The 26,116-nt window shown below is 38.2% G+C and overlaps 1 protein-coding gene across 1 annotated transcript; it reads right to left on the bottom strand.

Moving 5' to 3' along the window:
- Positions 1 to 116: 116 nt before the first annotated feature.
- Positions 117 to 23,813, bottom strand: LOC106909983 (uncharacterized). The gene is made up of 17 exons (XM_014976524.2): positions 23,382 to 23,813; positions 18,012 to 18,043; positions 12,647 to 12,679; positions 12,467 to 12,550; positions 11,061 to 11,093; positions 10,932 to 10,955; positions 10,181 to 10,240; positions 10,050 to 10,096; positions 9,273 to 9,325; positions 8,968 to 9,194; positions 8,636 to 8,889; positions 5,599 to 5,724; positions 3,971 to 4,106; positions 3,417 to 3,464; positions 3,251 to 3,325; positions 2,071 to 2,358; positions 117 to 1,329 (listed from the first exon to the last, which is right to left on the bottom strand). The coding sequence occupies exons 1-17, from the start codon at positions 23,429 to 23,431 to the stop codon at positions 1,301 to 1,303; spliced, it is 1,599 nt and encodes a 532-aa protein (XP_014832010.2). The 5' UTR covers positions 23,432 to 23,813; the 3' UTR covers positions 117 to 1,300.
- Between the last annotated feature and the right edge of the window lie 2,303 nt (positions 23,814 to 26,116).

Genomic DNA, 26,116 nt, shown 5'->3' with positions numbered 1-26,116 from the left:
CATTTCATAGCAATTTATCAGCAACTTTATTGAGTTCTCATTTGGTACATTGTCTCAATTCTTTTTTTTTTTTTTTTTAGAAACAGGATTATAATCACACAAAATTAAAACATAAATCCATCTCATGTTTTATTCACTTTAAGAGTTAACTTTTATTCCAAAAATTGTTGGAGGGATTCAGACCTGACAAAAATAAGGACAAATAAAAACATCAGCTGTAAGTTCTGTAAAGCTGCTTTTCTGAAAGCTAATTAATATCTGGACGTCATAAGAAATGATTCAGTTGTAAAAAATATGGCTGCTTCAGTTATTCTGTAAAAGTGTTGACAAATCAACAATGTTTCAAGTAATTTAACTTATATCTCCCAGAGTTTGTACAGTCAAGTTTGTTTTTCTGACCTTAGTGGTTCTAAATCTGTGCATCAAATTTCAGAAAAACATTTCCCAGATTTATGCTCAAATCCAGCCTTAAATTCAAACACTTGTAGAACAAGTTTTTTTTTTTTTTTTTTTTTTTTACATTACCCATCTGAAATACACAAATTAGTTCAAGCTTTACAAACAATACGCATGTTCTCGACTCAAGAAAAAAGAAATAATTCCTGAACCACATCAAAACATGACATTTTGGACCTGTTACATTTCTGTATAGTTTCACAAAAACATAGCAAATATAAAATAAAACACTAATAGACATACAATCTAAACAGATGTAGAAAAATAAACCACAGTTCAGAAAAACAGATCTTGGTAAAAAAAAAAAAAAAAAGAAAAAAAAAGGGTATGTACAGGACAGGAAGAATACGAGTATAAAAACTTCTAATTTACAAATAAAAAAAATCCACAATTCAGTCTGTAAATCTTAAAACAGACTCACAGATCTGTTCTAATGCCTGGTTGTTTTCACTAAGTATTTCACAAGGTTTCACCTTAAACTGAAACATATTTTATACAATGAACTGTTCATGATTTGTACAGTTCCATGACTTGGTCTACATTTTTGTTTGTTATGGGCTACATAATTAGCTACCAAACCTCTCAATGACCTCTGCGTCATTCATAAACATAGTTACTCAAAGACGTCATCATTAGTCTGAACTTTTTACAGAAAACAAAGGCGCACGTCTGAATTTATTTACATGTAGATTTAAAAATGTTGCTGTTTCATGTGTTGGAAACAAAAAGGGAAAAGTTTTAAGTTTGGTCCACAGGTCGACGCTGCTTCATTGCACACCTGAGCTTCTTGTTGCGTTCATTTGATGAAGCAACAGATATTTCAGTTTTTGAACACATTTCTTTTTTACTTATCAGCTTGGTTGTCCATCATACCTAAAACAGACAAAAAAAACACATAAATGTGATTCAGTTCAACCTTAAAAAAGTATTTATGCCTTTTTTTGTTCCTATAAAGTAGTAAATGTAATGAGAGATGAATACTCCACACATTCTTTACGCAAAACCAATCAGAAAACTGACTGAAAGTCATGTTTGCCACAACTGCACCGCCCCCCACAAACATTTCACTAATGTTTTTTTTAATGCTTTATCTTCCATTAATACATGTTTGACTGATCTTGTGGGGTTTACTTGTTTTAGCTACAGAGCCACATGACGTGATGCTTCAGTTTCCTTGTCATTGACAGAAAGTACAACTTTCTTTCTCTTAATGTAAGTAGGTTATACTTTCATTACCACACCCCAGAGCTTGGTCATCAAATATGGGCTTTTGGTCGTTGGCTCGTCGTTAGCTAGCACCTTTCAGCAGACATCATTGTGGCAACCCATGAAAATCAAAACTTGAAATAATCATGATCATAATTCTTTAATTTTGCTTTGCTCAGAGTCTGGTTTGTCACTCAACACAACTATAGCTACAAAAAAAAAATCTATCTGGCCTCTGGCACATTTTAGCCTACAGAAAGTAGGCTAAAATGCAATAATGGTCAGGAAAGTGAGTAAAAAAAGCATTCAAATCCCAAAGACCTTAAGAAGGCTCAAGGAACTACTGATCAGGAACTGCTTTATGTTAGGAAGGGGTAAAAAACAAGAATGTACTTTGTTTGGTCATACCTTTCAGAATCTGACGAACCTCGTTCGGCAAGGAGTCCAAATCATCCAAACTGTCCAACAGGTGGTATGCTGTAGCTTTTCCTGATTGCCTTTTCTTCCACTCCAGCAGCATTTTCAGCTTTTGCATGTTCAGACAGTTTTCCACAACCTGGAGGTGATCCACATATTTCGACTCTATGCCCAGGAAGATGGCCACCTGCTTCCACTCTGTCCCAAGTTGGCGGGCGATCTGCAGGAGCTGCTTCTCTGACAAGTCCTGATCCTGAGTCTTCCCTGCTTTCACTCCATCTGGAAAAAAGAAAGAGACGTAATAAAAATTAAAAAAAAAAAAAAAGCACATGCACTTTATTTTAACCTCAAATGTTTTGGACATGGTTGTTTTCCAGAATGTTTAAAATTGAAGCTCGTCTTCATTGCTGTTGAGGCCATTATGCAGCCAGGATCTCAAGTTGACTAAGTGATAAGAGAGGGAAAGTGTAATCTTTTGTTCTGGAGGACGTTTCATTTAAATCCCATGTCTAAAAAGGTTCTAACAAATTTCCTCTTCACCATCACACAAAATGAAGAATATCTTATCCCAGATAGCACCAGGTGGAACTGCTGTACATTTTACTATCAAGAAACCTAAAAAGTTTAGCTAAAAGCCTTCAGCTCATCCAACAAGTTGCAGTGAGAGTTCTGTTTATCTCCTAGACAAAGCAATTATAGAAGCTGTTGGAGCGACCAACAATACCTACTCCGTTTTTCATCCCATGGATTTTACAATTATCTCACAGCTCATTATTTAGCTGTGTTGTTCTTCTAGATGAAGCCACTAAAGAAGCTGCTATTAACTGCTTACTTTTTCTATTATGTAAAAAGTTTCCCTAAACCAGTGCCTCTGTTCACTTCAGTTCTCTAAAGCCCCAGCATGTTCAATATGAGGGATTTAAGCAAAATTAAGCTCTCAATGCAACCAACTCTCCACTGTTGTGGGACAGTAAGCTACGTTTCATTAGAAAGCTTAAATAGTCGGCTTGACAACATTAATTTCTAGCACTGGAACGTATGCAACTGGTATCAATACTTCAATATGATTAGACTGAACTGATCGCATACTTCTGTATATAATCTGTTTTGAGTCGGAGCCACATAATAAAACAGAATTAAATTTAATCAAAATAAACAGATGATGATTCACCTGACTCGTCCTGCCACTTCGGTCTTTTACAGGCCATTTCTTCTTCTGAGTGGCTGCTGCTCCTCTGTCTGCCAGCTGCAAGAAAAAGATCGATTTGAGTCACAATGCACAGGCCAAAAACACGAAGCGATATCTGTCTCCCACCGAAGACCGAGAAGGAGCGTACAGATTGTCCTTTTCCTTGACTTTTTTTCTGAGCTGTCCACACAGTCGCCTGAAAAAAAAAAAAAAAAATCAAAAGATGGACATCAACCACACGACACAGAATATAATCAAAGTAAAACATCAACTATAAATCTCACCAAACAGCTGAAACTGGCTTTCAACAAAATGCATGGAAAGCTATCAGACTCCCATGTGATTAAATATTGACAATTAATTCCACCTAAATCCTAACAGGTTGCTGTGACATGGTCAAAATGTGTTCGTTATGCTACTGATACTCTCAATGGAATTACCAAATTTTTATTTTAATTGCTCACTAAACAGTCATATTATATTGATTTACAATGTCAAAACAACCAAAGTTATAAAAATATCCTATAAGTTGCTAAGCATTTCTATTAATGAAAAAAAAAAAACATGGATATTAAATGTGATCCAGACTTTGAGGCAAAATTTTACGCTATTATTTGAAATGAAAAAATAAAGATTTTTTGTCCACACTAGTGTAAATGCAGCATCATAAACATGGAAGCAGGAGAATAAACGCGCTGGCACCTTCTCTGATGGTGGCAGACCAGACGGTCTCGTCCGTGTTGATCTCTATTAGAGACAATTTGAAAGGAGGCCGCTCCTCAAAGAAAGCTTCAAAGTAGCCTTTCATCTTGGTCACAGCGAGCGTGAACTTCAGCTCCTTCAATGAGACACAAACATGGTTTAGTCACAAAAGCCGAAAAGTTTTTGTAAGGTAATGATTATTTTCTCCACGTCAACAGAAAGACCTTCATAAAGTCTGCAGAAATGTTGGTCAAAACAAAATACCCAACATATGCAATTAAGAAGGTAAAATGTAAGTGTTTCGCAACAAATCTGGACAAACATGAAACCAACACGACTTGTACGTAGAGGTAGTTTTAGGGTAAATGAAAGTATTATTTAAGCTGATTAAAATCTAATTTTATCCAAAGTTCTATCAAACGTCTCTCTTCAAAGTAGGATTTTCCACAGAATTTGGACTCATTTCATTTGACTTAATTTTTTTTTTTTTTTTTTTTGGGAACCTTGAACCTTCAAATGGTAAGCCTTTGAATCCCAAAGATTTAACTTTGGCCCACCAGCTTCCCATAAGCTCTTACCGGGAAACAAAATGGCTTCTTTTGGCCCGAGTCTTCGGTCACCACTCAATAAACTGAACAGTGTCTCTGGAGCTGCCATTCAGCCTGTGCGTACCTTGAACTCCTGCATCTTCAGCAGCTGTCCACGCTTTGTGATTCGTCACCTCACACTCATCATGACTCACAGAAGTTACAGGTTCATAATAACCTCCAGTAGAGGTAGTCACTCTTCATAGATCAATTTAAAAGCAGAGTAGGCTCATTCACATTAAAAGGGGAACTATTAAAATGAGAAACACCTAAAATAGTTTTTTAATAATAACCCTTCAGGGTCATAAACACTGTATTGACTCAGACGTCATCTGTAGGATAAAACATTACGTTAATTTTGTCTACAGTCTTGATAAAATCTCTTATGCACCAGATGAATCATTTTCAATAAAAGTTTTTTAGCAACCACAACAAGCAGCGCCTTGTTTTACGCTTTCGTTCGCAGAGAGCTTATGAAATGTATTAAACATTCCGCTTTCTCCGACTTCAATTGCTCAGTATTTGCGTGGACAACACGGGTTGAACGGCTTCGTTCACTTCCTCCGCTGCCATTGCTAAAACTACGATTCTAAAACATCACAGAAAATAAACGCCAAACAGTTCACCAGTTCACCGATTGGCTGGATTGAAATTCTACCGGACAAATCGAGTTGAATGGCAGAAAGCCCAGACGGAGCCCTGAAGAGATGAGAATCAAGCAGAATTGTGTAGGAAGGCAATGACCAGACTATATGTTTCTCAAATACTGCTAAACTGAAGTTGGGTTAAAAACTGTTTATAGTTTTTAAAGAGGTACAAAATAATCCCATTGATCATTTTGGAGAATTTTATAAAGACACAAATAAGTAAAAAAAAAAAAACAGACCACAAAACAAGAACAATCTTTTGAAAGAAAAATCTAACAGTTTTAAACTATTTTCTAGTTTCCCCAAAATATTTGACATGATTTTTACTGTATAGACCATGATCCAGTCTAAATTATGCCTTATGAATAGGACTTATCCTCATGCAGAGACACACCTCAGGTTTGATGTCCCCCTCCGGCTCACTCACGAGGCGATATGTCCCCTCGTCCAATTTACACGTGGGAGGCTTATCGATCTTCATGTATCGATTCTTGTAGCCCCGAACTTGTTTGCCTATATCCTGAAATGACAGCGGCACAGAGAGAAAACAAGATGAAGGGGAGGCTCGGTTTCTCAGCAGCAACAACAGGTGGGATAAAAATAACCCTGAAGACAGCGTTTTGCTGGAAAAGGTCACTCCAAGTTCAGCCCGCCGAACAAAAGAATCATGAAAACTGAGAAACCGCAAGGAAAAACTGACTGCAAACATATTTAAAGAACTGGCATCTCTCATCTGGTTTTATTATTCATCAGCTGGATCCTCCCAGGCCCACACGTTCATGTTCATGCAGCCACATTCACGCTTCCCGAATGACACCACAGCTGCTCTGCTTCCAGTAATGCAGCCGTTCAGAAAAAAACGTGTGTGTGGCGCTCTCTCGCTTCTTAAAAATATATTCTGACTTTTTTCCCTCCTCACACAAAAGCTCAACATCACTATCAGTTAGCTAAAGCCATGCGAATGGCTTTAGCTAACTGATAGCTAAAGCCACTCGTTACGCAAGTTTGGAAATGTGAAGCATGACGAAATCAAAGCAATCACGACCGCAAACACGAACAGAAGTGAAAGTCACCTCCAGCTCTCCGTCTGTTCTTACGGTTTTCACACACGGTTTTCAAAGGTGAGGCATTTTGCTGGAGTTTTAGCCACGGACAACAGAGCTGATCAAAAGTCTGAGATGAGTTGAGTTTTTCTCCCTGTAAAGACGGTATTTTTTTGTTTTGTTTTGTTTTTTGCTGTTTTTCCTTCTCCTGTTTTGTTCTTGCTTGCACACAAATGGAAAGAAAATCCTTAATCTAAACACTATTTAGTCACACAGGAAGATTTTTAAAAACTTGTAAATTAATAGATGTCACTGGACACAGGAAGTGTGTAAACCTCCCTTCACGCCCATTAAGACTTTCCACATTTTGTCCAATTACAACCACAAACCTAAATGCTAATAGTTCCAACATCTGTCAGACACCTAAACAAACAAGGTGATTCACAACTATTAAGATGAAGGAAAATGTATTAAGTTAAGTAAAAGTCTAGAAAAATACAGAGAAATTAATTTGTCAGAGAACAGCTGATTTTTAACTGAGCTTGAATAACACACAGGTGGACTCATTTACTAATTGGGTGACTTTTGAATGGAATAAGTAGCAGATTTAGGGGCATCAAGGTAAAAGGGGTTGCATAAAAAGGCCTGGCACACCTTTTAGATTTTTATTTGTGGGAGATGTATCAATTTTATGACAAACTGCCCCCAAAATACTGTAATTATTTCAAATTTTCCATTCACAAGACTGGGTGTTTTTCAAGGGACTTTATGTAATTAAGTTTAAACAGCAATTCCACGAGTACAGCATCTAATTATGCAACAGAAACATTTTCTTAGCATCACCACTGAAATTTCGTGGATAGTTGTTAGATAAAACAGGTTTTTTTTCCTCAAAAAGATTTTGGTGACAGTCAGGTACTGAAATCACAAATAAAACAGGATCCTGAAACTACAGAATGTTTTCTAAAACTCTGACCTCATTTCCAAACTACTTTTGTTTTACAGCTGCAAGATGCTGCTAATAACAGCACAGCTACAGTTTCTGTGCATATTCTCATTATGTGTATGAATTTCATTCATCGTCTCACCTGTAATTATTTACTTGAACTGGGATTTTCCTAAGGTGAAATTTACATACAAATAGCAACAGGTGTGAATTTTTCATCAAATGAAAAAGCCACCCAATTATTTTATGGAGAACATTTGTATTGTCTCAACGATTACACTATTTAGTCACAATGATAAAGCGTAGAGTTGAAGGAGGCAACCTTCAAATAAATTAACAGAGATATGTGCGATATGGCAAAAAAATTCATATCACAATAAATATTCTGATGGGTGGCGATAACGTTATATATCACAATATGATTTGTATAAAACGTACAATAGAAACAAAAAAGAATCCAATTAAATGAAAGATATCCATTTGTATGCATTTAAGCTTTTGTGCTTACTGAAGTTGTACTGGTGCATAGCACAATAACAAACAAGAAAAATAAACTACTTGCTCAATTTTTATCTTCACCTGAAAGGAACAGATGGTTGAATTTGGACTCATTTATGTGTTCAACAAGAGAGTAATCCTAAACTTTTATCAAAGCTGGCTTTGGGGTCGTCACAGTGTTAGCGCCGCAGCTAGATTCATCAACACAGCTGTTCCTGGTCTAAAACCCAGGCCGCTTGGCAATCTGCTGCAAACTTTCAGAAAAAGAGATTTTAAAATAGAGGGGGAAAAAGGCTGGAATTAAGACTCTTGACCTCAACATTGCTGAAAATTAGTGGACTTAAGATTTATTACTGGGAATGTTTCAGAAAACCTGGTATAAAAATTCATTAAAAGTGTTTATTGTACCGCCATCTCACTGTGGAGAAAGAATAACTTAAATTTATCATTAAAATACCAGATTTGAGACATTCATTCTTATAAGTAGGCGTGTTATGATAAATTGTTCCAGAAATTATTGCGATAAGCGATAATATTTTTGTTTTGAGGCCATTTTGAAGTAATATATTGATAATGTCATCATAACGCAAATTCACTCTCAAAGACCAATAAACATTAATTTTATAAAGAAAATATTTTAAATATCCAAAACAAAACACAACCAAAAACAATAAATAAAAGAGAAATAGAAACCATGTGCAACAGAAGCTATAAATAAAATGCATGATGACGTCTCTTGGAGAAAAACTGCCTTTCAAATAATCGTTAGATAAATTAATCATTAATTATCAAACTCATTTTGATTTATAATGGGATTAATTTCTTACTGATTGAGGAGAGCATACAAACTTCTCTCTGGAACAGTAGAGCTGCTGTCAGCCAAAACTCCCCCAGAATGCCTCTGGTTCCTCGCTAGAGACGACTGACTGGCAGTAAGTGCTTACTTTAATGTCGGACGAGCTGTTTGTCGCTAGGTAGACGTGGAAGCTGTAGTTGTTGGTGTCGCTGCCGAGCTGCTTGTAGACCAGAACCACCCCGTGGTGCTCCACGGACCCTGACTTCTGAATGATGGGACCGACCGGCGAGAGGGACGTCACGTTCCACTTCACGTGGCTTCCTGAGTGGTCTGCGGTCGGCTCAATGAGGGGACCGTTGTCCTTAACGTGCAGAACGCTGAACGTCAGGTCCTCCTCTGGATCTTTGGGAACACACCAGTTTCATTTTAGCTCTTTTAAACTGTGCGCCTCGGTAAAAAGACGTTACACGATGTTCTTACGGGCTAAGCAGATGGAGTGGGGGAACTGGATAGAGGTGAGGACAGACGCGTCCTTGTCGACGGTGTCGACGTTGAAGATCGGTCCGGCAAACTTCCAGGAGTTCGGCAGGAAGGAGCCAAACTTGGACCAAGACAGGATAGAATACCGCACCAGAACCGGCTCGCTTGCTTCGAAGACCAGACCGGTGACCGAACACTCATACGTGCCTTCTCCTTCCAGCTGCAACCTACAAACATTCACAGAGTGAGTGGCGGAGCGTTTTACTGCGTCAAGGTCTGCTGCAGAGATGCCGTGTCTCACTCACTGGAAACGTCCCTTAGACTTCCTCTGAGGAGTAACAAGCTCCGTGCCGTGAGTCTGTCAGAAACACACACAACTTATTCATTCACATAATCAATAAAATATAACACAAACAATACAAGAAAGATAAATAAAAAGGAAAATTAGTTGTTTCTTGTCATCTGTAAAATACAATGCTGATCAGATGTATTTTCAGACTTATCCTGAATTAGCTTTTTGGTCTCAACAAAATGTTTTAAATTTCATTTAAAAAAAGTGTAACCAGAGAAAATGCAAAAATAGGGTTATTTTTAAGGGGAAAAATGTGACCCAAAGCCACCCAGCCCAGTGACAAAAATGTCATTTCCTCTTGTTAAATTATGAATTAACTGTTTTAACCACATTCAAACCCAGGTCTGACCTGCTGAATCAGGAAATCACTTAATCCAGCATTTTAAGAAAAAACAAAAAATAAAAACAAAAACAAAAAACATATGTAATGGTAATGTTTCTTGGGTCGTTCTGCTTCTTCAAGACGACACAGAATGACTTAATTGATGGAACCATAAATTTTCCCTACCAGTAAACCTTTCCTGCCATCAGTTAAAGGACATTCAGCTGCAGAACAGGTTGATTTTGATTACTTTTATTCCCCTTAATACATAAAACTTGAAAACTATATTTTGTATTACTTTGGCAAAAATGCTGAAACTGAAGAAATCTCTAACCTGGTGCCGTGTCGCAGCACGGCGCCAGCAAAATAAAACAATATACGAAGAATACATCTGGTTTCTCAGCTCACCTGATGGACGGATTTGCATTTTTCACAGCATATCTTAAATCGTTCATCTGTCAGGAGGATAGATAAACAAAAGCGTTGAAACAGAGTTGTTCTCGTAATATCGACGCTACATCAACATACGCTATGCTCACCTCTCCCATTTACAGCAGCGGCTTGAGGTTCAGCTCCTGCTCCTTCAGATCCAGAATGCCCTGTTTTCCATAGGATACATGTCACTTTATAGCAGCTGCAAAAGGCTGGGTTCTGAGGTTAAATCCAAGTCCCTCAGGATCAATGTTTGTTCCTTTACAAACATTTACAACCAAGCTGGTTCATTTTTGAACTCGATCAAGAATCTGCGAGTAAAAATCCTGATGCAACATCTAGTCTGTGCTGTTTGCCAATTCATCAATACAGCATCTTTCCTCTGACTCTACAGCAAAGCTCAAGCAAAGAACTGCTTTCACAATGTACTTAGGGCTCATTCGAGAAACAACCACTTTTGACAGGTGATAAAGAATAAAAACTGGTTGGGGACAGTGAAACTCAAAGATCAATCAGGGCTACACAAAGGCCAAATGGCTCCCTTCCGGTGGAGGCACAAGCCTTCAAAAAAAGAATATTTATCTCAGTTGTGCTGCTGCTGCTTTTTGACCGAGCCACATTCTGCATCTGGTTTCTGTTTCAGTGCTACGCTAAAGGGTTAATTTATTTATTTATTTAAGAATTATTTACTGCATCATCGTAATATAAAGTGATACCGCTGAGCGCAAAATGAAACTCATCTGAATTAAAAATGTAATACTGCCTGTAAAGTAGCAACAGCTCAGACAGTTTAGCAATTAGCATCTAAACAACCGAGGAGCAGCTTGAGCAAACAGTCTGATTTATTACATATCTTACCGTTTTTATGTTCCTCTTTGTCGTCTGCAGGGAAAATGTAAGAAAAAAGCAGATAAATGCAAAAGTGCTCACAATAATTCCTGGCGCAATATAAATTTATAAATTGTTCACATGGAAACAAAGTCTTACCTTCTCCCTTTTCATCGTCTTCAGCGCCCCCTTCTGATGACAGTTGGAATGCAATAAATAATAAAAAGAAAGAAGACACAGGATGAAAAAGATACTAAGAAATGCAATTCTAGTTTATATAATTATTTTTAAAAAAATATAGCAGTTTAAATCACGAACCAGATCAAATCAGAGTTTTTATAAAGATGTAATTTCTTCAAAGAAAATTATTTACTAGCCGGGGTAGAAGAGCAAGAAATAGAAAACCACCAGATCTGATGCTGATGTGAATGATCAAATCAAATATTAATGTGGGGTTCAATCAGTGACGCCATTTACCATATTTTGAACAAACGGGCGGCTCTTATTTATGCAAAATAGGAGTAAAATTTTGGGATCAAATGATCCCAAAAAATTTAAATAGAAACCGAAACCAGAAAGACTCGGAGGAAGGTTAACGTCATGGAGTGGTCAAACCAGTCCATCCCTAATCTGATAAAAAATGTTTTGCATTATGAAACAGGCCATATATATATGAGAATACAGTTCAAACTGTAGGATGTTACTAGAAAGATTTAGTCAAAAGAGACTGAATTTACAAGTAAAGCAGTTATCAAATTTCTTATAGCTGGTCTCAAAGTCCTCTTCATCAAAGCTCCACAATCATCATCATCAGGATTATTACTGTCCCTTTAAGAAGCTGTACGCGTTTCAAAAATGCCAGTTCTGCACACACAGGGGCATCGTACATTCAATAGCCACTCAAACGGGTCAAAGGTCATATCCACAGTTTGTATGTAAAACTAGATGCAAGAAATATTTGATTTGCATTTAAAATGTGGAGAAGTATTTTAAATGCTTCAAAGCAGCACGTATCGTCACAGAAACGTCGTCTTGTGGTTTCCAGTTTTAATTTTCACACCACAGTTCATCTTCAGAGTAACCGTCTATGTTCTCCTTTCTTCTGGGTTTTGAGGTCAGTGTGAGAAGTTCATGAATTGCTTTTATAAAAACAAGAAACAGTCGGGGGGGGGGGGTGGGGGGAGAGTGTGTCTAGCTTTCTAAAAGGTCAAAAAGAAAAAACTCAGCTTCTCAGCATCTCTGAAATGTAGATTTGTTTTTTGTTTTTTTTTTTTGCATTTGTTCCTGGAAGGATGACTAATTGGCGGAAGTTGAAACTCGGTTTCAGTGCCGTTATCTTAGTTTTACCACTTTTTCTTTTTTTTAAATGTTAAAACTAACATACAACGCCTTGACACTTATTGACACTCATGCATCATGCATTTGTCTATTTTCTTATGCCAAACGAAGCGCAGGTCTTTTCCTACCATTTCTTCTCAAACTTTGTATTATCGTTGTGCCTCCTAATCTGACAGAGTTTTACTTTAAAGACAGACGATCTAAGTGAGCGATTCAAAGAGTCTCACCAGAATTCTCCTCGTCCTCCTCCTCCTCGTCGTTCTCCTCCTCATCCTCATCTGAGCTCTCCTCAGTGGATGCTCCTGCAGTCTCTGTGATAGACGGGTCAAACAATTAAAAAAAAAAAAAAAGGTTTACCACAGTCAAAGTTTTAAAACTGCAAACTAAAAAAAAAGCCGACTGCTCACCTGAACTGCTGCCGTCGCCCTCTGACAGGTTATCTGCAAACAACAAATCAATTTAAGGTTAAAACTGCTTTCTCCTTATTTAACTTGTGCCAAACCTTTATATTTTACTAAAATATTAATGCTGAGCGATCGTGACATGTTTATGACCTTGCAATTACATTCAACTTGGAAAGAAAAGCAACATTTTGAAAAGACTTGACTGTTTTCTTTTTACATTCACATGTTTTGTGTTGTAACCTACGGGGCTCTCTCGGGATTATGGGGGAATTTTTTTTTTCTTTTGAATTCCCCCCCGCAAAAACGTTCTAGTCAGCTCATTTTCTGAAAGTCCTGCTACAATATAGGGTTTAAGGCTTTTACATATATGTTAATATCTTGTCTGTGATATATTTGAAGTTTAAAATCTTTTTCTTTGGGATAAAAATGCACCACACTTATAAAATATAAAAGCAAAACAGGTCAAATGAGGGCTTCCCATCCCCCACTCTGAAACGGAAATAGTAAAGGAAAAAAATAAAGTAAAAATAAATGTATTCAAACTATTTGGACTGTTTTTAAGTTATGTTTACAGGGTAATAAAGTCATCCGACAGATTTAGTTGTGTCTTTTTCATGTTGGTGGTCTGACCAACACAGACCACCATAATAAATCAATTTTCAACCAGTTTCTACATCGAAAATGTATGAGCACGTTTTCACTGAGGCTCTTTGCAGTTGTACACACGTATACAATTTTAAATTGGCATTTGTACAAAATAGAGCAGGATGTATTTGCTCATTTATTGTGAGGTAGCGCAAAAAAAAAAAAAAAATGACCCCACTCCCTTTGGGGGGGTCTCCGTGGTAACCAGAAAACACCCAATTCTGCAGAAGAAACAGAAATACATGTACTGTGTGAATTAAGTCCTCTTCTACTTTCTCACAGACCGAAGTCTATTTAAAGCTGCAAAAACCTGACGCTCAAATGTTTCAGCACCCTTGTTGCTGCGAAACAGTTTTCTGACATAACTGCATTAATTTTTTTTATTTTCAAAAGCCGCAGCAGGTGCAGCCCCAGAGAGACTTCGTCATAGAGCCTCCTTAAGAATTTTATTTTTACCCTCTTCAAAAAAAAAAATAAAAAAAAAAAAAAACCCTAAGCACGGCTAAATGACATCATCACCTTTTATATATGCAGAGTTAACCACAAATGAACTGTGTGGAGAGGCATGCAAAAGTGCCAAGAATTAACATGCCGACACATATTTGTTGATGGGTCCGGAGGAGTCTGGGCTCCAGCAGTTAGCGCCATCTGGATGAGTGCCTCACTGTCTAATGGATGGGGCCCGTCCTCTTCGTCAGCCCACAGAGTTTTATCTTGGACTAACAAGCAGATGCTGCCATCAGTGTACCACCCTGATCAATCTCCCTCCCTCACTTTGCTCAACCCCCCTGCTTCTCCTCTCCCACACCCTCTTCCCTTCCTCCTGTCCTCGTATGCCTCGGGTTCTGGATGAAACCATCCCTCTTTGTAACCCGACCATCTCTTTCCTCTCTATTAAAACAAACAAGCCAAGTGGTTTCCGTACCTACACTTAAAAATGCATGCTTGCATGTACAACTGAGCTGTTACACAAAGCTGGAAATCTGTGGACGTAGCCTGCCATCTGCTGGTCAAAGCATCGTAGTACACATCACTAAAAAAAAAAAAAACTCACCTGTGTGACTGCAGTGCCCTTTGAACCTTTTCAAACCTACAAATTTCACAGCATTTTATTTGTATTTTGTCTAACAGAACAGAAATGAGCACATAATTGTGAAGATGGAGGGAAATTACGACGACTGAAAAACGCATTACGGTATAAACGTCTAATATCAGTTGCTTTTGACAATTATTTAGTTCTTTGCTTCAAATATTGTCAAACTGGTGACGTAACATTTCCTGTTCCATCTACAGTTTCTTCTCGAGCGGTTGTTCTTATTTTCTTCTTTCACTCCATGGTGCGTTTTATTTTCAAGCAGTTATGAGGCTCGACGGCAGAACATGAAACTGCTGCTGCCCAAGTCGTTCAACACATCGTTGCTAGGTAACCAAAGAGCGAGTTAGTTGATGCTACCAGCTTTGCTTAGCTCGCCATGAAAGGATGAGCAGCTGAAGCCACTCCTCTGCCTACATCCCCCAGAATGCAGTGCTTTTCCGAATCGGAGTGACATTGACATTGATCATGCGTCTATAAAATGTATTGTTATTGATTTATTGCCCAGCCTAAAATAATTCTGATAAGTGTTGTTGTGCACCCATAGACTGAAATGTCGGATCATTTGTAATTGCTCGAGATCAGTCAGACGGCTTAAAAATGTATTCAAACATTCATTTCCAGGTGTTGAGACGGAGTCTAAATTGGATTGGACAGAGTCGGTGAGATACGATTATGCTTTGATATGAAACTTTTTCATTATCATCCTGCTGGAAAGAGAACCTCCACTCCAGGTTCAGTCTATAATTAGTAGAGGTGTGCCGATCGATCGGTCACCGATCACAATCGGGCTGATTTTCGTGAAAAAGTGCATGATCGGTGATCGGCGATCATTGTCTCTTTTACCGATACCGATCACCTGCTTCTCATTTCCAACCTGCCTGTGCAGCTGGTCTCCTCTTTCTTTCACTCTGCGCAAACGCGCAGCAACAAATCCTAAGCGATGTGGAACTACAACGCACTGAGTGAATGGGGAAGTTTGCGTGTTGCGGCGGAAAATTGAAGCAGGTCAAAATGCATCAACACGACGAATCTAGTATGGAATAAAAACAAAGCCATACTTGACGGAGATTGGCTACATCGAGGCTCACTGCAGTAAAAAAAGACATACGGAGCGATCAGATAGCAGGTAAAGCAGCGCACAGCTACAAACACTCACCCGGATTAGCATGACGGTCAGAAAGCTAAACAAATAACCCGCGAAATTATTTAAGTCTTCGAGCTGCGATGTAAGACGCTGGTTCTGCTCTCCTGTTGAACCGCTGCTACGCTACAGGTAGTAATATTTGACAGACGGAGCTTCGCTTCTGCTCCACCTGGTAGTGACTCTCACACCGAATCTCTGTTTAAAGCTGCAGTATCTAACTTAAAAAACAAATTTTACATATGTATTAAAACTTTCGCTGTCCTAACATGAGACAGATAATCTCTGAAAAAATAATCGATCTCCTCCCTGATCTGCATAATTACTCCGCTCAGTCAGAAACAGCCAATCAGAGCTAGCAGTAATCAGCTAGCCGCCATGCTAGCAGGAAGTTTTCATTCAGTAACTCTGGATTGTTTATTGTAATGGATCCTGTTTTTGCCTTTGAATGTTAAGTTTTATACTTGAATTTTTTTGGCAATGTTGAGAGGTTTTATTTTGGCTCTTTGCATTATTTAGCCTCTTCAGAGCCTTCATATGTTATCAGTCTGTTAAAGATAGTATTATCAATAGCAGTACAATTTGCACAATGCCTGTTTTGTTTAGTTTTCTTCTTGGAAAAAGTTATTAAAAACAAGTTTTTGTCTAAATTAAGGTGAATTCATGGTTCCTTTTTCCACATAATGTAACCAGTAGTGTTTATGATAATAATAATTATGTGATCGGTATCGGTGATCGGTATCGGTGTATCGGCCCTCATGGGTGATCGGTATCGGTATCGGGAGGAAAAAACCTGATCGGCACATCCCTAATAATTAGCTTTCTTCCAGTAGCTCCATCCATCTTCCAATCATCTCACATTATACATTCAGCTCTTTGGTTGCAAAAGAAAAGGGAAAAAGTCAAATAAAAAATGTCCTTTTTCCCCACAGATGTCCCATATTTTGTGTCAGAGAGACAAAATGTCAGAGTTCAGAATCACTGATCCAAGTCATTTTTTTTCTCCTATATGAACTTTGTCTTGAGTTGAATGAAAACTGGAAAAGAATGTAAAGATAATATGAAAATTCTCATCAGTCAACATGCCATTTTACACTAACAACACAAAATTGCAAATTTGTGCTATACTTTTATTAGTTGTTGAAATTGCTAAGCCTTTGTCCATGTTTGTGAAATGCGTGTAAAGATGACAGAGACTAAAAGTCCAGTGATGAGAACGAGCAGGTTGCCTGTAAACCTGCGAGACGGGATTTGGAGCGGCCACACAGTCGGTAAACAACTTTCTAGAACCGGGTGCTGATACGAATAATCAGACATGAAAGGTTGTTTGTCATAAACCGCCAAGACAATAAGACAATGGTCAGACTTGTTTCAGGGAGATAGAAAAGCACAATTAGCAGAAGGAAAACTAAAGGTTTATGAAGTTTTATGGTCAGAGCATTTATCATAAGCCATAAAGCTAAAGGACAGAGGCACAAAAACACAAACCCAGAGCGCCCAGGATCTCAGGAAAGGAGGCTTACATTTCAAAAAGACGCAAACCAAACGTTAAGATGTTTGCTTTGGGGAAGATAGTTAATCTCCGAGCTGCAGATGCATGAAGAATTTGCATGAACTCAAGCGTTTGTGTAGAGGAACCTGCATGCAAAGTGGTTACAGCAAAAGAAGAATGTGTAAATTTTTTGACTTCTTCAGAAAGATGCAGATATAGACGTGAAAATGTAAAAAAGTAGAATCACAGCTGATGTAATTTTGCATCAGATTCTCCTAAATGATCAGAGGATCTGTGCAGAGAACGCAGTAACTCCTCCAGAGCTACTATGAGCGGCCTAGCTGCTTCTTCTCTGATTCGCTCTCCTTGCTTAGCTTGTCTGTCTGTCGTTCTCATCTTGGTAGGTTTACAAATGTACTATGTTTCCATGAACAGAGATCTGTGGGATGTTTAATAATCTAACGGCATTAAACTTTCTCCACAACTTCATCCCTGGCCTGTATGCTGAGTTCCTGGTTCCTTATGATGGCGTTTTTTCACTAATGTTATCTAACAAACCTCTAAGGTCTTCAATTATAGGACTTATAGGGAAATTAAACAACACAAAGGTGTGTTATGAGCTAAAACGTTCAGGGGTGTAAACGAGAATCTTTTAAAAGATGGCTGAAGGATTCCATTTCTGAAATATAACTGGACTAACAAATGCGTATCAATTTTTTGGTTATTGATTCAATCATGATCATTTAAAAGTCATTTTCTTCTTGGTTTAGTTTGGTCTCACGCAGAACTGTAGTAAAACCAACCTAGTAATACGTGGCACCACTGAAAACAAACGTGTTGACATGACTTTGCAAACATACTGAAGTCCTTTCAGGCAAATGATATGAAAAGCACTGAGAAGAGAAACTGCATGGGCGCCGCATGGGCCTCCAGGCAAAGTCAAAGCAAACAGAGAAGCTCACAGCAATAAAATAAAGGAACTGAAAGTGAGTACCTTTGTTCGCCAGGGCAGGGACGTCCCCGTCTCTGTAAGACAGAAAAGATAAACGCAAAATTATTTCAAATAAATCAAAGTGACGAACACAATGACGATGCTGGACGTAGTTTATCTTAGTCTCAAATTCTGCCAATGAACATTAGTGAGAACTGTGAGACATGCAAGAAAAACAGGAATCTAGTAATCACGCTGTGGAAAGATGCAAGCTCCCACCAAATAAAATCCTCTGGAAACCTTAAAAATGTCAAGTCCTTAATTTTCCCCAGCAAGCTTCAAGTCTAACATCAGTCGATGAAACTTTTATCGAAAGCAATTCCAATAAAAAGTTGAGATAAGAAAACAAAAAAATCAACTTGTGTGAGAATGAAACCATCACAATTTTTTAACGAGCAATTTATTCTGCTTATTAAAGCATAAGTAGGGTTAATAATATTTTTGCCGAGTGTTTAATTGCACACATTGACTTAATTTAAGTGCTGAGGTAAATTTTTATGGACTTGTAAATGGAGCACAATTTGCTGATGAAGTGAACGCCTGGGCTAATCATTCTCTGCAACGCCATGTTTTATAAACATGGTGGGTCTAATGGACTTTGAGTTGGGGTTTTATGACGAATTAGAGACACTTAGTGATAGATTGACGTTGGCTATTAAATGCCTTCACAGTTGTGTACCCTGTCAGGTTTGGTAATTTCTTACTTGACTTTTTCTAGGTTTGAGAACCTAGAAAAAGGGATGGATCCCTATCTAAAGTGCAATAAATCACACCTGCAGGAGAGATGTTTTATACCCGCTGTCACCACCTTTTATTTAGGATAATCTACTCATAAATAACTCGTAACTGAGGAAATGTGACTATTTAACAAAATCTAATAGCAGGCAGTTACTCCAGGTGGTTTCAATTTGTCATATTTCAGAAGTATAAACATGAATCACAATCAAAATAAATACAAATTGGTTTGATTATAACATTTTACTGAGAAAATAAGCTTTTTGTAAGATTTGAACATTTTTTTTAGGATAATTTATCTACGCGATTCTTCAAAACGCTACACAAAAATAAATGGCTTTGTAATGCTTCAAAATAGATGAACACAAAACAAATGAAATAGAAGTAAAAAGGAAACAAATGGAAATGCATTAGTAAGAAATAGGGGTACAACTTGGTCGAGGGCCATTGAAGACAACAGAACCACATCGTCTGCATAAAACAGAGCAAATAGAAAAGAAAAGAATGAATCTCTGGGCAGCACACCGCCTTTATGACGTCACTTTGCTTTTATGTCAGGAAAAACACAAAACCTGAAGAAAATGTTCTATTTCCCCTCAAAATATATCAGATTATAATGTGTATGAGGCCTGAATTTGTGGAACAAAGTCAAAACTAATAAGTATTCTTACATGATTATGTTAGATTGGTATTATATTGGACATGTTTTAGACAAGAGTCCTGACAGCCCATCTAAAAATAAATTGTATGATTTATTTAATGGTATTCAAACTGTTTTTTTTTAGTTTTTTTTTTTATTAGGGCTGAAACGATTCCTCGAATGATTCGAGTACCTCGATTACTAAAATTCCTCGAGGAAAATTTACCTGCCTCGAAGCTTCGTTAATTTATGTTTTATTAGTTAGCGCACCGTGTTCTGGCCGGGACTTCATTTGCGTTGCGCGGAACTCTCACTTCCGCCTCTGAGTTGTTGACAAAAGCTAAGTCTCAGCGGCATAAAGTCCAATCTTCAAGATTGGCCCGTGGGGATTTTATTGATTGATGATAATGCCCGACTTTTTAGCGGAACCAATAAGCATCCTTAAAATGACTGGGGGAATGCCTGGAACGGCGGGAAGAGCGCTGAGGTGAGCGGATAGACTGAACAGGGCGGGCGGCTGAGTAGCTGATGCTTACCGTGTAAATGTAGCTTTACCGACGAACCGCACAATAAATTTCATATCCCGGTCTGAAGAAACGGGTGGCGGAGCGCATCGTACATGGCTGGTAGATGAGTTTCTGAGTGTGACCAGTGAAGGTGTCGTAAATATCCCGTATTGCTTCCCCCCGTGTTCGTCCCCCGGTCTAACGGTTCGTCAGTCCGCTGGTCTATTTCCTCCCCTCCACCCCATCTTACGTTCGTTCATTCGCCCTCTCCTCCCACTCCAGGCGGCATTTCCCGTATTTTCAAACCCAAAGCGTGACAGGTTAGGTGGCAAGGTGAGTTTAATTAATCTATTAAACTCACTGAAGATGAATACATAAACTAAAAGCTGGATTGTAGACATTTTTTATAAGCATATTTGTGAGCCTGCCTCTTTGTTATTAAATTCAATATAATTTCAGATTTTTCTATAACTTTTCTTCTGGTTAACTTAGAAAGTGAGCTATTATTGTTACAGGTTAGTTTTCTAAACTACAGAAAAGCAACTGTTAGGGATGCTCAAATATGAAAAATTGGACTGATATTGATATCTGATAGTAACACCGGTATTATGCCAGATTTACCAATATTTCATTTCATAATTTTTTTTATCCGATTACTCGATTAATCGTAAGAATAATCGATTGATTACTCGATTACTAAAATATTCGTTTACAACAGCCCTAATTATTATTATTTTTAAGAAGAGCAGCTCGACAGCCTGCTGATACAATGCGAGTTTCAACAAGAGGCAACATGTCTGATTTCTATTAGGAGGACGAGGGAGAGTGCAAAATACCCACAGGGAGGCGTGGTGAAACAATTCATCTGCCTCTTTTCCTGTTTCTCTCCGTCGGCTTTTAAAAATGTTAAAACTCCCCAGAACATGAGCCAAATGGTGAATTAGGAAATGGGGATATGACATCTGGCAGCTGTTTATCCCGATAAGGAGCTGCCGCTTCCTTTTCTTTTACAACAAATGTCCAGGAAAAACAGTATTTTCTCTCTCTCTCCCTCTTTCTTTCTCTCAAGGTCGTTTGAATTGTGCCTCTCCCAAATAGAAACACCACAACTGCTGCGGGGAGCTCATTAGCTGGTTGCCTTGGTAATCATCGCTTCCTCTGACATGTGGGTTTTGAGGTTGTTTAAATGTTTTCATACAAGCAAAACACCCTGTGTGCGCCTTTAGATTACTCTGCTGTAAGTCCTTTCGGAAACTTGTCCCACGGTATTCCACAGCGAGTCCAACACAGCAAACCTGACCAGGATTAGTTTCAGGTTGGCTTTGTTTGGGTTGTTGTTGTCGCTTGACGTCCTGGGTCAACGTCTAAGATAAGATATGATAAACATGACTGCGAGGATGCCGTATTCGATTACAAACCAGCTGCCACTGGACTGTACAGTGTCGTATTGACAACTCTTGAACTTTTCCACATTTTTTAAATCATACTACAGCCACGATCTACAATGCATTTCATTGGAATTTCATGTCCTGGCGCGACACAAAGTATTACGTGAAAGAAGAAGAAACAGGTAGAGGGACGAGCAATAAACAACAATATGTATCACAATAGAATATTGATCATTTCGCTGAAGTCTGGTCCAGAACCGCACAGCATTCTGGGGGATGTAGGCAGAGGAAAGGGTTTAGCCGCTCGACCTCTCAGGGCCAGACAAACTAAGGTGGTTGCGTCAACTCTTTGGTTACCTAGCAACAACGTGTTGAGTAGCAGTTTCATGAGAAAATTGAGCAAATTGTGAGAAAAGTTCATGTCCCCACTTTGGCAGTATTTTACAAATTTAAAACAAAAACTAATCAATAATTATCAATCTGCACTGATATGAAATACTCTTGTGATACTTTGTCAGCCATATTGCCAACCCCTAAAAAGATATTTTAAGTTTATTTTACAAGTAAAATCTGAAATACATGGCATGCATTTGTTTTCAGTCCCTATATCAATAAATTACAGTCCTTACAAACCTAAAGTTCTTTCGAAAATGACTCAAATTCAGCCTGACTGGATGGAGAACTCTGTAAATCAATTACCAAAACCTGCCACAAATAACACATCAATACTATTTGACATAAACCATTCGATTGTAGCTCAAGCTGCACGTTTTCTTTTTGTTGCCTTCAACATGTTTTCTGCCAGAATTATTTAGTTTTGTCCAACTTCTCATCTACTTGAACCAGCGTCCCTGTTTGTGTTTTATCCCTATAGCAGGTTTCCACAATACCATTTGTGATGGTGTCAGTGCTGATGTATGCCTAATTTTTATTTTTTTTTTTACTTCTCGTCATTCTCATCTGTGCTTCCTCCGCTACGTGACCTTTACTACACTACGTGAGCAACGTCATTTGTGTCAGGTGTGAACATCTGCTAACTGAGAAAATCTGTCCAACTGGCTGATTTTAGCATGTAAAATGCACATTCAAAAGAAAGCGGACCAGAACACAGACTTGAGGAACCCCAAAAGAAAGAGCTGCAGTTTGATGCATGTAATCTGATCCAGGAGAACAATTTTTAAAAACTCAACAACGCCGTTAGCCTATTGATTCACATACTGTGATCAGCAGTGTTGTTAAAAGTAGAGGCGAGGGTCAACAAAACCCAAAGCTGCTTCTACTGTAGTTGAATCACATTTAGGAAAGTTAGTCTGAAACCTTTTCATTGTTTTAAGATTTCTCCAGAAAATACATGCATGTTGTTCTGTTAAAACCTGCAGCTATTTGCTTTTAATATTACACCATAGTGTTGATCTGGTGTTATGCAGGGTTCATATGGGGACTTTTCCATGCAGCTGATGGTGCAAACAGAACCTGGGCAGTGTTGTATGTCACTGAGCAGAATGAGTCATCAGTATCAGCTCACCTGCTGGTACAACAATAACATGAAGTGGTTAACATAGAGGAAGTGACTGATGAGGATTCTCAACTTTTTTTTTATGTTATGGTAAAAAGCATAACACATCTGGCGTGTCTAAATAAATATACAATAAATAACTACAATCCCAAACTGGAAATATGAAGCTGGCGTGTTTACAAATGTCAGATTTTTGTTTTCTGGCGTTATGAAAGAGTCGCAAACTATGCTGATCATTTAACTTTCTTTTTGGCGCAACGTGAATGACACAGTTTTGTCGGTGACTCATCCAACTAGTGTAACAACACAACAGCGTGCACCGCAGAGACGCCAACAAACAGATACAACTTCCTTCTCCTTTTATGTCTGAAATTACTTTCAGTTTTACATGTTTTTTCTTTCTTTATTTCTTTTCTACAACAGGGAAGCGCAGCTTGTGTTTTCTGCTCGCTTGTCTGTTTTACATAAACTGGTGAGCCTGGGCTCGACAACAAAACAAAAGACCTTCACTTCCTGTGCCCGAAGCGACAAAAGACCTCCGCGTTTATCTGTTTTGTTTTAGTAATCGATGGCGGGGGGGAAACTCACCCGTCTTCCAGGTGGCATGCCGCTCCACAGCTCGCCATCTCCGCCACCATCCCTCGGCTGTAATCTGCAGTTTCTCCTCTGAAGCTGCTGCGCCGAGCGTGTAAAAAAAAAAAAAAAAAAAACCTGAGGGAGGCAACGTTATCACCTCATCTACATTAAAGGCGCTTAAGCTGACCGTGCGTAAGATCTCATGTCACGTTAAACGCCACGCGCCTTTTTGCTTTTTCAAAACGTAAAAAACCCCCAAAAAACTGCCTTGCGCTATAAACATAACATCATTTAATCCAAACCTGCACATGCGTTTCAGCGGCAGGCGATTTTCGATTTGCAGCAAAACACATCAGGGCATTGTCTCTTTACACGCAAACAGCGCCCTGCGATTCCAGCGGATAAAGATCATTTCTGCATGAATAGCGCCACTGCGTTAAGTCTCACCACAGCACTTTGCCTTAAAGAGCTGCAGCGCTGCGCAGTTGCGGCGCAGCATTTGGAGGGGCAGCGACGTAGGCGGGAGCATCACCCCGCCTTTACTGGACTATTTTAATGTCATACGTATGATTTACAGACTTGTTTAAGAATGTCGGGGATAAACCAGGTTTGTAACTTATAAACAAATGAGCAGGAATCAATTAAACCACCTTTGCTTTTAAGCTGGGAGCCTTTCTGTACAATCAGTGGGTGCGCACCATTTGTCAGCCGGTGAAGCAATAAAGCAAAAGATCATTTCAAAAGGCGCAGCAGACGGATGGCCCCGCTGTGATCCAACAACAAGAGCTCTGCTGAACATTTCTTATGGTTCAAAAGCAATTCTAAACAAATGGATGTGAATGAACTCGGTGTTCCAGCTGTTTTGCAATTTTCTGGACGTTTGTTCCAGATTTGCGGTGCATTAAAACCTAATGTTGCTTCTCCGGTTCTGGTTCTGGGGATGCAGAGCAGACCACTGGAACCAGAAGGAAGACCTAGAGGAAAGGAAAGCTGCATGATGAATTCTAGACTGTTAACCAAGAGGTGATGTGTGGTGAGTGGTGCAAAGCCAAATGAACAGCCTAAAAATGTCAGTCCGTGAGTGGAGCCGTGTTTCTTCTTAAATTGTATATTTTACGCCACTCTGTATTTGATACATATCAGACTTCAGCAAGACAAATCAATGGCTGTTTTTCTTTTAGTTGCCTTAACTGTAGGCAATAAAATCATTCTTCTAAACTGGAAAACAAGAATAAACATTAACATAATATTCCTTGCATAATGTGTAAATAAGAGGAACGTTATTTACACAATGTTCCTCTTTTCTATTTCTCATTTTCTATGTAAAATTCTTCTAATAGTTTTCCATATTTGTTTTTAGGGAGTTGTTTACAATCTGCAATCCCAATATGACTTACTTTCTATTTGGGCTATTTAATTGTACAATATTGTAATTGTTTTGATGATTGGAAAGTAATTTCTATGTATTCTTACAGATACTAAACTAGTACTAGTTCTTCACTGCGTTTTCATTCAATCAATATCATAAATATATTATTATTATTATTATTATTATTATTATTATTATTATAAGTTGAAGTGCTAATAGTTTTTGTGTCTCATTATTTTTGCCAAGGTTTCTCTGAATGTTCCCTTATGTCTCTGTTTTCCCTGTTTGTAATAAATAAACGTGTTGATTGATTTATTTAAAGGAACACTCCTCCCACTCAGCCCTTCAAGCCGGATCCTTCCCGGTGAACTGGCAAGAAACGCACCCATTAGGCTTTTGTATAAATTCAGACAACGTGTAGAATAAAAAAGAAGTAGCTTAGAGAAGACCAACAGCAACAAAAACAGGAAGTTGATTTGATCTGCTTCAAGTAAACAATGAAAAAAAAATTATATATTTTTTTTTCAGCTCCCCAACTCAGAGAAAATAAATGAGGTTGCCAGCGCTGCATGGTGCAACTAGGTCAGTAAGAGCGGGAAAATATTGTGGCTGCATTAATTCTAGATGCCACTAGAGGTCATTGCAGGCAACAATTAAATAAACTCAACTACAAACAGAGAGTACCGTGTAAACATTTTGAGCAATTTCTATATGGAGTATTTTCACTCCATAATTCTACTGTACTTATAATTAGTGTCAAATGAGTCAGACTTTTTTTAACCCTTAAAAGTTGTCTTAAATTTGAGTTTTACACAGCGGCGGATCTAGAGAATTATCTATGGGGTGGCAAGATGGAGGCAATATGGATTATCACATGCTGTTGTGTGATACCCCACAGTAACATGACAGTATTTAAGCTAACCTTAGCATTTTGGCTAATTTTCAGCATCAGAACAGAATCCTGGGTTCTTGTAACCCTGGTTAATAAAGCCCTCAGTACTTATAAGCCTTTTCATAAAAATAGCTATAAAATGGATGAATGGGCAATAAATAAATAAATAAATAAATAAATAAATAGGTCTTAAAATAGTTGAAAATACAAAAAATTAATTACAAACATAAGGAATGCTGTATTTCATGTTTTGATATTTTATTTGGGTTAAAAAACGTATAAAACAGTATAAAACAGAGTTTTATTTTGTCAGCAGTTAAAAAGGTTAAGTGTGAGTCAAAGCTCTTATTCTGAAGGGTCACTTTGCTGTGTAGCCCATGTGACTAGCTCCAGCCAACCGGGTTGCTATGTTTCTGCCGCTAGAAGCAGACTAGATCGAAGAAGCAGAGAAGTCGGTGAAGAAGCTAACAGAGTTGTACTATGAAG

The sequence above is a fragment of the Poecilia mexicana genome, unplaced genomic scaffold (genome assembly GCF_051168715.1).
Source record: "Poecilia mexicana isolate PSO_F unplaced genomic scaffold, ASM5116871v1 scaffold_13, whole genome shotgun sequence".
In the NCBI taxonomy this organism is placed as follows: domain Eukaryota; kingdom Metazoa; phylum Chordata; class Actinopteri; order Cyprinodontiformes; family Poeciliidae; genus Poecilia; species Poecilia mexicana.
This window is presented reverse-complemented; position numbering and strand designations above follow the sequence as displayed.

What these genes read in the sequence shown, in the direction of transcription:
- LOC106909983 (XM_014976524.2), bottom strand. Translation starts at nt 23,431, where the DNA reads ATGGTGGCGGAGATGGCGAGCTGTGGAGCGGCATGCCACCTGGAAGAC. An exon ending in AGACGATGAAAAGGGAGAAG is followed by an intron (nt 10,956 to 11,060) that starts GTAAGACTTTGT and finishes TTTTCCCTGCAG; the next exon opens with ACGACAAAGAGGAACATAAA. An exon ending in CCACTCCATCTGCTTAGCCC is followed by an intron (nt 8,890 to 8,967) that starts GTAAGAACATCG and finishes GTGTTCCCAAAG; the next exon opens with ATCCAGAGGAGGACCTGACG.